The sequence below is a fragment of the Ictalurus punctatus genome, chromosome 24, assembly GCF_001660625.3.
Source record: "Ictalurus punctatus breed USDA103 chromosome 24, Coco_2.0, whole genome shotgun sequence".
Lineage (NCBI taxonomy): Eukaryota > Metazoa > Chordata > Actinopteri > Siluriformes > Ictaluridae > Ictalurus > Ictalurus punctatus.
Genome location: NC_030439.2, coordinates 16,373,748 through 16,387,651, shown reverse-complemented (window position 1 = coordinate 16,387,651; position 13,904 = coordinate 16,373,748). Strand labels below are relative to the sequence as shown.

Below are 13,904 nucleotides of genomic sequence, written 5' to 3'. Positions count from 1 at the left end.
GTCGTTTCAGGCACTTCTGCTACACCACACACACACACACACACTCTACACTACACTGCATGAAAGGGTCAGTAACAATGCTCAGAGATGAGCATACTAAAAACAGCTCTAAAACTTACACAAACATGCACTTAAATACAAATGCACGGAGACAATTCTGCACAAACAAATACACACCTCCACTTACAGCATCCCTCTTTAGATGAGCACAAACACTATAACCTGTGCACACTAAAAGCCATGGTGTTATAGAGATCTGATCCCGAGAACTGAGAAACAAACAGATGCAAAGAGAATGAACTGGACATGTTTGTAAATATGGGGTGGCAAAGAGGGTCGCAAGAGCGCACTAAGGGGTGGCATGACTGAATTATGTATAGGAGCAGACTGCATCTGCAGAATATCTGAATATATGTTCTTTACATTGTGCAGTTTTAATCTGCATGAAGTTACAGAAGTTATAAACCGCTCGGAAATTGGATTAGACTTAAGCTGGGGTGGCTGTTGGGGTGGCAGAGCACCCCGTCCCACCTATGCAGACACACCCATGAGTGAGGAAAAAAATAAGAGCACATGAAGGGAGAGATGGAGGAGCTGAGAGGAAGTGAGAGACAGAAACAGTCATATAGAGAGAAAAAGATAAATATAGAGCAGCGAAGATATAGACCTACAGTGAGTGTGTGTGTGTGTGTGTGTGTGTGTGTGTGTGTGTAAGAGAGAAAGAGAGAGAGAGTGAGAGAGAGAGAGAGGTACCTGAGCCAATCACACTGCTGGAGATGCTGTGTGTATCCAGGAGGTTCCTGAGCCACTCGGCAGGGATGCGGGACTCGCTCTCATAAATAGTCTGCAGCATACTGAATGCCGAGATGAGCCCTGTACCCCAGCAACCAATCCTCACCAAATCCCACCAGTCTCACAGCGGGGACACTCGTATCCCTTTTCCTCCTCCTGTCCTTTTTCAGTCTTTTTAGTCGCTGCAAAAAAAGGCCAGCCTGTTCTGAGTCTTTCAGCTGACCGACTGACTGGCGAGGAAGAAAACGACTGCACTGTTTGCGCTCTTTTTTCCCCTCGGCTTCAGAGATTCACCCCGAAGCGCCGCCTGTCACACTCTGACTATCTCTCGATCTCTACAAAACTATCTTTCTTCCACCTCCTCTGTCTCTCGCTCTTCCTATTATCACCATGTGAATGCACAGCAGTTCCCCCCCCTTCTCTCTCTCTCTCTCTCTCTCTCTCTCTCTCTCTCTCGCTCCCAGGTGGCAGGAATAGCAGCAGGGCCGGCCCAGGACAGAAATAGGCTGGGCCAAACCAGGGGAGTGGAGCAGCGGCTAGACGCTTAAAATAGCAACACAAAAACACAGCTGTCTGCCTTCATCCTTCTCCCCCAGCTCCCTGGTTTCTCTTTATCTCCTCCTCTCAGTCTTCCCTTATCGTTCTCCTTTATTTGCACTTAAACCCCCCCCCCCCCCCCCGCTTTCATGTCTTCAAACACCGGGAGATCTGTTATTTTGTCAGCCTTTCTCTACATTATTTATTATGAGGACTAATAAACATGCTGCTCTTGTCTTTATTACCAGTCAGTCCTCTTTCTGTTTCGATTATCCATCCTGCTGAAGACGCAGTGTGTGATCTTTAGGTGCTTCTTTGACGCCTGTAATAATGTGATCGTTACAAAGCCTGCACAGAATAACTGCAAATTACAATATTGCAATGCAATGGAGCTGGCTTGTTACTAAGTGTACTACATACATTTTTTTTATATTCATTGGAAATAAGCTCCACCCCATCCATCCATCCGAGCTGCTCAGCTCCACCCATTTTCTCAAAAAGGGAGCAAATTCATGCAGGGTATCTAGGTTTAACAAAGGAAGTGGGTAATGGAAGTCGTAATGGAAGTCGTTGTCAGTGTTTTTAGTGGAGTTGCATTTCACCTCACAGCCAGCAGAGGGCTCTATATATTACATACCACTCCTTTAGTGGCACAAACAAAACCTGAAGCACTACTTCCAGGAACAAGACATCGCATCTTTCAAACTGAAGCCCAGAATGCATACAGTTTAGTGCAGCAGTGTCTGGAGTATCTGATTTTTTTAAACCTAGTTTGTTTCCAATCACAAAAACATGCATACATTACAATGCAAGTCATTGCAAACACTACCGCCTCTTTTAACTGGATCAGTAGCTGTCACATCCATCTGCAAGACTTATAAAATCACAATGACTTGAGGAATGAAATGAAGGTACAATAAAGATTTAGACCAGGGTTAATGCATGAAAGCTATTTTTTACAACCTTGACATGTTGCTTAAAGGAGCAGTCTATAATTTTAGCCCCCTCTGCTACGTGCAAAATTAGCTGCAATAGCAATTAAAAAAAAAAACCTGACAAGCCTTCCCCTTCCCCCAGTCATTCTGCTGAAACTTCACATGACCCTGTGACTTGTCTTATAAGAAAATGGGGGCAAAGATGAATTGCTCTGTTCCAGCCAGTGGCTGAGCTCATTTCCAGGCCATAAAAATGTAAACAGAGGCCTAAAATAAACCAACAAGAACCACTTCAGGGCAGTAATGTGTATCGCAGTATGTCCGGAGCTATGCACTGTATAGGATTATTGCATGTCTAGAAACACTGCATCTTTAAAGGCGTACTGTAACATGGAACGTCTATGTTTAAAAAGGTTTCACCACGAGACACGAGCTTGCTTCTAAACCTGCCGTTCCATTTTCAAATGACTCGACCTGGTCCATCTCCTGTAATGAATAAAACGGGACAAAAATAGCCTGCTAAAAATGAACAGGCGGTTTGTGGTTGGAGCAAAACCTTTGCCGCACCTTGGGAACGCGTGTGTTTCCTCCACGTTCGGCAAATAGCACGTTTCCGTCGAGTTATGCCCAGACTTTATTTACGACAGACCCGGCTAAACAGACAGACTAAACAAAACGCACACACCACCATGGCACACGACACTCAAACACACATGGATCACTGTCCCTTGGTCATTTTGCAAAGCTCCAGCAGTAACAGGATGTCCTTTTGCGTGTGATCAGGTGATAGACGTGTTCGCCACGTCACGACAGCAGGGCGATTCTCCTAAAAACTATGATTGCTAGACAGAGCTGTAAGACGGGTAGAAAGATTTCCAGAAGACCGTTTTGGAAAACGCTCAAATTACGCAGACGTCAGAAGTCCCCTGGATGAATTAAAGAAAGGAAAAGCTGTGTGTGTGCAGCAGAAACGGACCATATCCCCAGGAGAAACTCCTGCAAGCAACAGGTTTACACTGCTGCTATTGTTGGCCAAAGTGGCATCACGACTTAGTTTTTTTTTTGTGAGGAGTTCCCCAGATACAGCCTCATCCAGTTGACAATACCACCAGTGAAACCTAGGTTTCTTTCTCTCGCTCTCTCTCTCTCTCTCTCTCTCTCTCACACACACACACACACACAAACCTCCTGCTACCAAGGTTTTCCTCTCCAGACAAAACAGGCACTGCTGCAAAAATAGGTCATGTGCATGGCCCTGTTCCTGACAAAAACTTTTCCCCAAGGTGAAAGAAGACTAGTTTAAAAATGGACACAACAATAAGGCTGAAAAAAAAGCACACATCAGACTCTTGACAAAGTTCAGTACAGACAGGGATTAACCACGTAAAGATACCGGTGTAATTCAGGCCATGTCAGAAGGCATGAAAAGATGATATATATATATGTGACATAAAACTGCCACATATATATATATATATATATATATATATATATATATATATATATATATATATATATATATATATATATATATAAATGCACATTTGTATTAAGTCCGTTAAATTCTCAAAGCTTAGACGAAGGATGTGTTTCGGTTGTCAGTTGTGGCTTGGCGAGACGGCTGTACAATTACTTTGTTACTATATTCAAACCTGCTTTTGAAGTGTGTGTACTTTAGCTGAGTTTTTCTTTCTCCCAATGCTTTTCAAAAGAAAAATCTCTACTTTCTTCTAACTACATGCCTACACTTCTCATTCATTCGTTCATTCATTCATTTTCCAGCTCATGGTGGCAGAAAGGTGAGAAGGTCATTTCACATTTCTCTATGCCCAGCCAAACATTCCAGCTTCTTTTGGGAGATCCCAAGACATCCCTAAGCCAAGTGTGAGATATAATCTCTCCAACCCAATCGCTGGGTCTGCCTGTCATTTTCTCCATCCTGTAGGCTTGATCCAGCTTTACTGGAAGACGACCAGGATGCATCAATTTAAGGTGCCCAAACCACCTCCCTTAGCTGTTCTCGGTTTGGAGGATCGGTGGCTCTACTCCGAGCCTCTCCCAGATTGTCCAGGTTTTCACCCTGCAGAGGAACCTCATTTCCAGCACCTGGACACACGACTTTATTCTTCAGTCACTACCCACATCTCATAAGTAAGAACAGCAACGTAGATGCTTTATCTGCAAAGTGCGCTCCTGCTTCACCACTACAGATTGATACAGTGACTGTAACACTGTCGTCGTTGATCCGATCCATTTGTCAGTCTTGCATTCTCTTTTTCCATCCTTCCATCTGAAGGGAGCATCCCAGTCTTTTTTCACAGAGAAAAGCATGACCTTGGGTTTGGAGGTGCTGATTTTCATCGCAGCCACTTCAGACTCAAGAGCAGAACATTCAAGTGCATGTCTGAATGCACACCAAAAGAACATCTCTTGCGAATAACAAGGATGTTACCTCTGGACCAGCTATACTTAACATCTCTCCAACCTTAGCTGCTTCTTAATATCCTGTACAGGAAAACCCTGTGTGTCAAGAAGACCCACTTTTGCCTTTTGAGTCCGACTCCCACCTTACAACGATTTGGACTTAAGCGAACGCAGTCACAACTCTCACAGAGAACGGCTCACACGCAGAAGCGATGCAGATACCCATCCTCTAGCAGTTCCTCCCACAACAAACGTCACGGAACGTGATCATATACCTTCTCCAAATCCGCGACGCATATGTAGACAGGATTAGCATACTCTTCGCAAAGCTGTGCAAGATAAGACTTGGGTCACTGTTCCACAACCTGGACAGAACCCAGATAGTTCATATCTTCAAAGAGTTGATCTGAAGTCTTAACAAATCTCAAGTTTCTCAATTAAATAAAGTCACACACATTTCACTGATACTTATTTCTTACTTGGATTGTCAAGTTCTAGAGTGTTTAGCTTGAACCCATTTAAAAACTTATGACTAAGCTATCTTATAATCTTGATCACAATCCAGATACGAGCTTGGAGAAACAACCATGTGTAACCAATGCCTCACCCACTGGTATGAATACGCACACGTGCACATACACTTGTGTTCAAAAACAGCCGACATTTCAGAAGAGCGTTAGCCATCTGCACAATCTTCAACATAGCGAGTCGGTCATGGCTTAATGCTCAAAGAACAGCAGGCCAACCAGTGCAACCTTCAGCAATCAATCACGGCTGATGAGCACAACACTGACACACAGTCTCTCTCTCTCTCTCTCAAATCAACAGCGCCCCCTTTGGACCAATGGACAATAGTGCATGAGGAATATCTTACTCTATTGTGCAAATTTGCTTTAAGCCAGTCTTAGTCTGTCTTTTACTATTATTACGTGTCATACTGTAAAAGATGGTCTTAATACATTCCTGACAAAATCATACAAACTATACAATGATGAATCTCTAATGACAGACAGACAGAGTGAGTTCTTCAAGGTAAGTCTGAGGTAATAAGTATTTCTTCTTTCCATTAGCAGGTTTTGTTTACGTTTTCGCCATCCGTTTTCGCCACTACCATATTTGTAGTTTCCTGTGAGTTTAGTATAATTCTATGCCGTCCTCCTATTTGTGGCTTTTAGACAAGCGCCGTGGCAGCGGTCACAGTCTGAGATTTTAATAAAACAATATCTGACACTACCAGAACTTTGTCAGAGGCTGTGCTTGATTGCAGCGGCACTGAATCGGCCGCAGGTAAACACATCGTATGTGTTCTAAGACTGCTGAACTCGACTCACGACCAATGAATTCTTTTACCGTGTGTCATTTTTTTTTCGTCTGTAAGAGCAAAATCAGGCTGAAACTCCTACAGTGCAAAACAAGGCAAAGGAGCGCAAGCAATGTGCTATTACTATATGTCAAAACCCAAGTATCTTGTAAGCAGGAAGCTTTTGGGTGGAGGTCTGTTGGGATTTGTTCCTTCCCAGTTTTACAGATTAGTGTGTGCGTGTCTGTATCTGTATGTGCTGTCTATGAAGTCAGGAATGTAACAAGCTTCCACCCTTCTAGCCCCTTAGACGAGAACTCTTCCATCTTAAATGGTAAAAAGTTTTTAATGCTGACATCATTCAAACACGCAGAATGATGTTCCGCCTTAAAACGGTCAACTCACTGATTTTTCCGTTTGGCACGTCTAGTATGAAATTCAAATATCTCATAAACCAAGCGAGAACACTGGAACATCTGGGTTTTGTGTTTCATGTGGGGTTAACATAGTTCAAGGCCCACATCATGTCGACACCACAATATGATGATGAGACCTGGAGTGCTTTTTAAGTAATTCTCAGTATTATAGCTATAATGTTAAGTATTGGGTATTACACTGACACAACCAGTAATTTGATGCTCTTTGCTGCATCTGCTCTCATCCTTTCATCTTTTTCTTTTTTTAACACGTAATCCTACAGGAAGCTTTTAACACGTGATTATGCCTACAGTGTTTTCTCAGTGGAGCATTTCAATAATTAAAAAAAAACAACAACTTTCAACTCCTCTTGTAATAGGTAAAAACTGGTAACAGGTGTTATACCTATATTCATGTCATTCGTCTACGGTGGCCCGTAAGCGCAAAACACATTAACGATCCCAAGACACATCAACGGTTTCAACGTGACAACAAAACCAAAATAGCAACAATAAATTTAGAAACACATCGGCATTAACACAAAACCGATAAGTAGGGTTGCCAGGGTCATGGTTTCTATGCCAAATTGGGCTCGATTTGGATCAAGGTTGTGGGTGGAAAAAGCCAGTCTGCAGGTGGCGGTTTTTTAGGACTAGTTTAAAAATAGTCTGCAGATGCGGAGATCTTGTTTCAAAACAAACAGTCAGAATTAAATGTGATCGGTTTCCACACGCACTTTGGCTATGGCAAACAAAGGGGAAAATGTGAGTGCAGACAATGTGCCTATAATGTACAGAACAGAACCATTTCTGTTTAAAGATATATTGTAAAGGGGGCGCACGGTGGCTTAGTGGTTAGCACGTTCGCCTTACACACCTCCAGGGTTGAAGGCTCGATTCCCAGCGTGGCCCTGTGTGTGTGGAGTTTGCATGTTCTCCCCGTGCTGCGGGGGTTTCCTCCGGGTACTCCGGTTTCCTCCCCCAGTCCAAAGACATGCATGGTAGGCTGACTGGCGTGTCCAAAGTGTCCGTCGGGTGTGTGAGTGTGTATGTGATTGTGCCCTGCGATGGATTGGCACCCCATCCAGGGTGTACCCCGCCTTGTGCCCGATGCTCCCTGGGTTTCCCCGTGACCCTGAAGAAGGATAAGCGGTATAGAAGATGGATGGATGGATATATTGTAAAGATTCGGAGAGGGAAAAGGGGATTATGGCGTGGATAATGTCCTTACCAGGTGATGATAAAAAAAGGTTAATTGCGTTTACTGCAAATCAGAAATGCACGCACACCACAGTGACCTTGTTTTCCATGCAACGACAATGTGTCTCCCTTTTCCAATGCCACAACTTTTTGAGCTAGATTCAGGCCTTTTTGTGCAGTTTTCGCATTCGCTTCCTCATATTAACGCCATGTATCTAAAGTAACATCATGTGACTGCCCTTAAAAAAAAACACAAATAAACAATAATGTTCAGTAAAGACCTACTCTTCATGTTTTCTGATTTGCTGTCGAGATTTTGCTACTTTTGCAATTTACCTACAGGTAAATATGTAACACTCTTAAAAAGAAAGGTTCTTCAGTGGTTCTTTAGAGCATCATCGGTTCTACAAAGAACCATCTTCTTGTCAAGAACTACTTTTCATTGTATAGGGTTCTTGAGTAGAGCTGTATGGCTCTTTGGATGTTCTTTATGTTTCATTATAAGTTCTTCAGAGCAGTGTATTGGTATTGACATTGATACCAAGAACTTGAGAGTAAAAGGTTCTTTGTGTAACTTAAAATGGTTCTCCTATGGCATGTTTGTACGGTGGTGCAGTTGCTTGTATGACAAATCATTTTCAAAACTGCTTGGCCTGCTTACTATGTGATGGTGTTATATATGACATGGAGCATGCTAGAGCCTCAGGGAGAGGTTATTTATGATCAGTTTCCTCCCTTTGTGTAATGGTTAGTGTCTACACGGCTACAAAACTAACCTCAGCTCTGAACACCAAATCCTGGAGAATTTTTTTTTTTTAAATAAAATTGCAGAAAAACATGGTACAGAGAAAAAAAAAAACAATCAACAAAAAGAAACCTGTTGTACATCCCGATGCCAGGTATTCATGAGAATGAGAGCGAGAGTGAAAATGAGAGTGAGAGAGCGTCTGCGCTGGTCTGATGAAAGTAGCCACCTGCCAGTAGGGTCTCCATCTGCTCGCCTTCCTCTGCCAAGAAGCGCAGGAGGGCCTCGGGCATGTGGAGAGCAGCGGATAAATATATCCCTCCACTCTCCGCCTGCCCACGGGAGGTCTCCGGCAGCCTGCTACGCTGACTTACGCTGGCCCTAAAGATGCAGCGCACCTGAAACGAGTGCTCGTGATAACAGGGGCTAAACAGCATACAGAATGTATAACGCAGGTATTACCTGGGTGCTCAGGGGAGCCCATGTCAACAGCATGTATACGAGGGGACGATTCCTGGAGCGCCAGACTGGCAAACGAACACCTGGGAAATGAACACATACACATATGCACACCCCATTCAAAATCTATACAAACCCTGCATGTGCTCAGGTGTTGGTTAAATCTCTAAAGTTTTGATGTCAAAGATTATTAGCAAAGTCGTAACTATTACTGGATGACTATTACACAGCAATTGTGTTGCTAGACATCCATATTGATCTTCTTTTCCAATGTCATGTTCAACATCAAGCACTTCCGGTTCATTCCACGCATTGACTTTTAACCCCAGTCGGCGACAGACTTCTGGATGCAGTTTACATTTACGTTTACAGTTATTCGTTTAGCGGACGCTTTTATCCAAAGCGACTTCCAAATGAGGAAATACAAGCAAAGCGATACATCAAGCGGAGAACAATACAAGTAGCGCTACTGTACAAGATCTTTTAATTGAGTTCTAGAAAAGCAAAGTGCACAGAGTAGAGGTGTAAGAGCCAGAGTAGGTGGGGTTTTTTTTGTTTTGGGGGGGTTTTTTAGGATAATGTAGGCGTTTTAGGGGTTAGTTACGTGCTCACGGAAGAGCTGGGTCTTTGGCTGTTTTTTGAAGATAGTGACAGATTCTGTGGTCCGGATTGAGGCTGGAAGTTCATTCCTCCACTGAGGGACAAGTTATATCCAGTGCAAAAGTAGGAAAACAAATGAATAATTACATAACATGCACACGTATTGATACAACTCTTCTCAGAGTGCGCTCATTCATACCCACTTCACATTTGAATTGGCTAATGGAAGCAAATATTTTGTTAAGAATGTAATAACAATGTTATGCAGTAGTGATCAATTTAAATCTTTACAGATCATAATCAAAGGCATATCTATACTACGATTAGATGATACAAAGCCATCTTCTGACTAGGCATCCATATTTATTTTCATTTTCAGTTTCATTTTCAAATCATGCCTAGTCTTTTTTTTTTTTAAATCTCCTATTTTATGCCCCTTAGGATCTGCACCTGGATGCAGTTACACCTAATGCATAAGTATGAAAAGGAATCATCACATAGCACGCGCACACCTGTTGATGCATCTCTTCAGCATGCTTTTATTCACGCCTACTTTGCATTTGCTATTCACCTGACAGAAGCGTAAACACTATACTGAAGTTTAGAAATAATGCAAAAGCATGTGATATATAAGATCATCATAGTACTAGATGAGGTGTTGCTTTTGCACGGTTTTTTTTTTTCTACTGCACTGACCAATCTTTAGAAATACGGCTCGCTCTACACTGATGTGCTTCGTGTAACCCAGAATATATTCAAACCACCAAAGCATGCAAGGTTTAAATAGATTACAGGTTGGGTTTAAACAGGTTCGTGCGCAAAACCAAAGCGAGAAACTGGTAATCATGGGGATTTCTCAAACTGCCGCATGCTATATCGGTGCGTCCGCTCGAGCGCTCGGGCTATTTTTAGCGCGCGCCGTTTCCCCTGCAGAAACTAAACGGAAGAGATGCTCGGTAAACAGCGAACGTAGAGGGATTTTTTTTAATGTTGCTATGTATTTTTAAATGAAAGCAGCAACATATTTGAACTTGCATGTGAGAATACGGAAATAAAGCACCGTGTATTACGGTTTAAATATATCCCATTCGACTAGAAGACTGGTGGAGGAAAAAGGCGGATTTGTTCCATGGTTAAACCCTAAAAAAAAAACATCGCTGTTGTTCTTGTTCTTGTTCTTGTTGTTTGTAATAATTAACCGAATTTTATTGACGCGCGTGCACACGGGAAAGGGTTCAACTCCGGTTAAAGTCTGTCTGAGATGACATGATGCTCCTGTCCTGCCTGTCATTCCTCAATGTTCTTAGCAAAAAATAAACGTGTTTTCACACTTACCGGAGTGTTGATGTTGTTATGCTGCTCCCCGGATCGCGCGACAAGCGAACAGATTCGTTCAGCTCGTGCGCGCGCGACTGATTAAATAAGCGGACCCGCGGCTGCGCCCTGCACGCGCATGATGCCGATGGCCACGTCCCAAACTACACACTACCCTACTAAACAGTGCGCCCTAGTATCCCGTGTGTGTGTGTGTGTGTGTGTGTGTGTGTGTGTGTGTGTGTGTGTCAGTGTGTGTGCGTGTGTGTCTGTGTATGTGTGTGTGCGTGTGTGTGTGTGTGTGTGTGTGTGTGTGTGTGTATGTGTGTGTGTGTGTGTGTTTGTGTGTGTGTATGTGTGTGTGTGTGTGTGTGTGTGGTAACTATGGTAACCAAAAGGGGGCGTATATTTTTGGCACACTGTTTAGTAGGTTAGTATGAGGGTGTTTGGGAGGAAGCCTGTGTTACGTGTTGCTGCTAACGGTGACCATACACCGCACACACACACACACACACACACACACACACAAAGGCGCGTGATAAAAATAGCACAATGACACAATAGAGACAGCAGCAGGTCCACTTCACATCCTCATGTCCTCATGAACAGCAGAATTTGAACAAAAACACCAGATATGAATATTTATATAAATTGTTTATATTATATATCATTTAATTCTATATAAAATACAGACACACTTCAATCATATTATTTTGAATGTAAGAGACTTATATTTCTCATATATTGGTACGGAAACATTGAGTGCAAAAGTTTGCACACCCTCACTGTGAAATGAGGAAACCAAAAGTAATTATAATGGTGGAATTTGTATGATGGACACGGTGGGTAGCACGTTTGCCTCACGCTTGGGGGTTCAAATCCCACCTCCGGCCTGTGTGTGCAGAGTTTGCCTGTTCTGCTTTGGGGGTTTCCTTCAGGTTCTCCAGTTTCCTCCCCCAGTCCAAAGATATGCATTGTAGGCTGATTAGCATCTCTAAATTGTCCGCAGTGTATGAGTGTGTGCGATTGTGTCCTGCGATGAGCTAGCACGCTGTCCAGGGTGTCCCCTACTTTGTGCCCCGAGTCACCTGGGATAGATGGGTGGATGGATGAATTCATTAGCAAACTAGCTTATGAGTAGCAAACCTACAGAGACTGAATGATGATTTCAGGCAAAAGAGATTTATATAAGTAATACAAGTTTTCACATGAAAACATGACAGTAACTTAATTTCATGAGTTAAAAAATGACTTTTTACTTTTTAGTACTTTCAACTTTTTTCTTTTTCTTTTTTTTTTTTTAAACTTTCATTTGATCCCATTTTTGGATAAATACCTCCACCTTTAATTAAGATTTTGAGACATTTTTTATACTTTCACTTATGGATCATTTCTCAGTGCCTTTTCTACCCCTGGCATTCAGTTATGTATGCAGATGTTAAACCGCTGGCTGCTTTAAAAATCAGCAAATGAACCTTAATGTTTCCGAAGTTGGTATTTGTATGAGAAAGTGAATGTTGAAAGTGAATGCAGATTTACACACTGTAGTTTACGGCCATAAAGTGTCCAAGGGTTCAAAGTTTGCTTTACCTTGTGATTGATAATATCATGTGAAAGGTTGTGACTCAGCCAGACCTGAATCTCGTGTATGTGTGCGTGTGCGTGTGTGTGTGCGTATGTGTGTGTGTGTGTGTGTATGTGTGTGTGTGTGTTTTATCAGTGTTTGGGTGTCAACATGATGCTTAGTCCATTGAAATCTTACATTTGCATTATGCTAATAAGGCACTATATACTGAAACAAGGAGATATAAGAAGCAAGTTAATGACACCTCAGACTCATGTACGATGGGGAACCTGGTTACTGTGACCTCCTACAGAGCCTCAGACGGAACCTGGGATTATGTATATCTGCACCCGTGTCTACAGTGTGATCCACTTGGGACTTTATTCAATCTGAGACAGGTATCTCTATAATCATGCTCTCATTCTCACTCTCTCTCTCTATGCATACATACATACATACATACATGCACACACACACACACACACATGTATATATATATGTATGTATGTATAGACACACACACACACACACACACACACACAAATATATATATATATATATATATATATATATATATATGTGTGTGTGTGTGTGTGTGTGTGTGTGTGTGTATGTATATATATATATATATATATATATATATATATATATATATATAGAGAGAGAGAGAGAGAGAGAGAGATTTACACAGAACTCAAAAAACTCAGAAAAGAGTTTCTGTTAAATCCCAAAATGGTTAGGAATGCAGTATGGTTATTTTGTATCAAAAATATAAACCTAGTCTGTTTTGTTTTTTTAACTGTTTATTTATTTATTTGTATTCGATTTTTTTAATTTAAATTTTATTCTGATATTTGCCTCATGCGTCCTGATTTTTGGTAAACATGACCAATAGGACATTAGAAATCGAACATTAATGCAGTGGCATGGTGTTTGTAGATACAGCAAGAATTCTGTGCTGTGAGGGTAAAAAAGAGGGGTAAAAGCAACACTGTACATGTCATTAGAGGATGAGTTTGTAATATTTACAGCCCTCTGCTGCCTGTGAAATTAATGACACTTGGAAACATTGGCATTGAAAAGGAGGAAAAGGAGGTGGAGCTAAGAAGCTCTGTTTCAGCTGAGAGAGAGGAGCGGGTTTCTGGGCCAGAAAAACATCTATTCTATTCTATTCTAATAAAAAATTATACTATACAAGTCTAATAAATCTGTCCTCTTTAAATGTCTGTTCTGATTAAACTCCATTCCACTGTAATCTATTCTATTTTATTCTATTCTACAGTGCTGTGAAAAGGTATCGTGATTTCTTCTGTTTTTTGCATATATCTCATACTAAATTGTTTCAGAATTTAAAACAAAATCTATGATTAAAAAAAGCAACCTGAGTAAACACAAAATACAGTTTTTAAATGATGTTATAATGATGTTATTTATTGAAGCAAAAAAGTTATCCAATACCAACTGGGCCCGTGTGAAAATGTATTTGCCCCCGTAGTTACTAATTCCCCAAATCTATGAAACTGCATTCATAATGGGGTTCGTCTGGACTAGACGCAACCAGGACTAGACACAACACTTAAATAGAACTTTTTCAACAGCATGAAGTTGGTTAAAAGGT

General features: G+C 41.7%; 1 protein-coding gene across 4 annotated transcripts in view; it reads right to left on the bottom strand.

Moving 5' to 3' along the window:
- LOC108257131 (histone deacetylase 9-B) overlaps positions 1-10,977 on the bottom strand; it is a 55,503-nt gene extending 44,526 nt beyond the window's left edge. For 2 of the 4 annotated variants that reach the window (XM_017454600.3, XM_017454601.3), the window contains exon 1: positions 754-1,241. In XM_017454600.3, coding sequence (XP_017310089.1) covers positions 754-853 — 100 coding nt within the window. In that variant the 5' untranslated portion in view covers positions 854-1,241. Of the gene's footprint in view, positions 1-753; positions 1,242-8,811; positions 8,892-10,743 lie in introns of those variants that run through there. The other 2 variants (XM_017454602.3, XM_017454603.3) reach the window with 2 other exon arrangements.
- Positions 10,978-13,904: the final 2,927 nt, after the last annotated feature.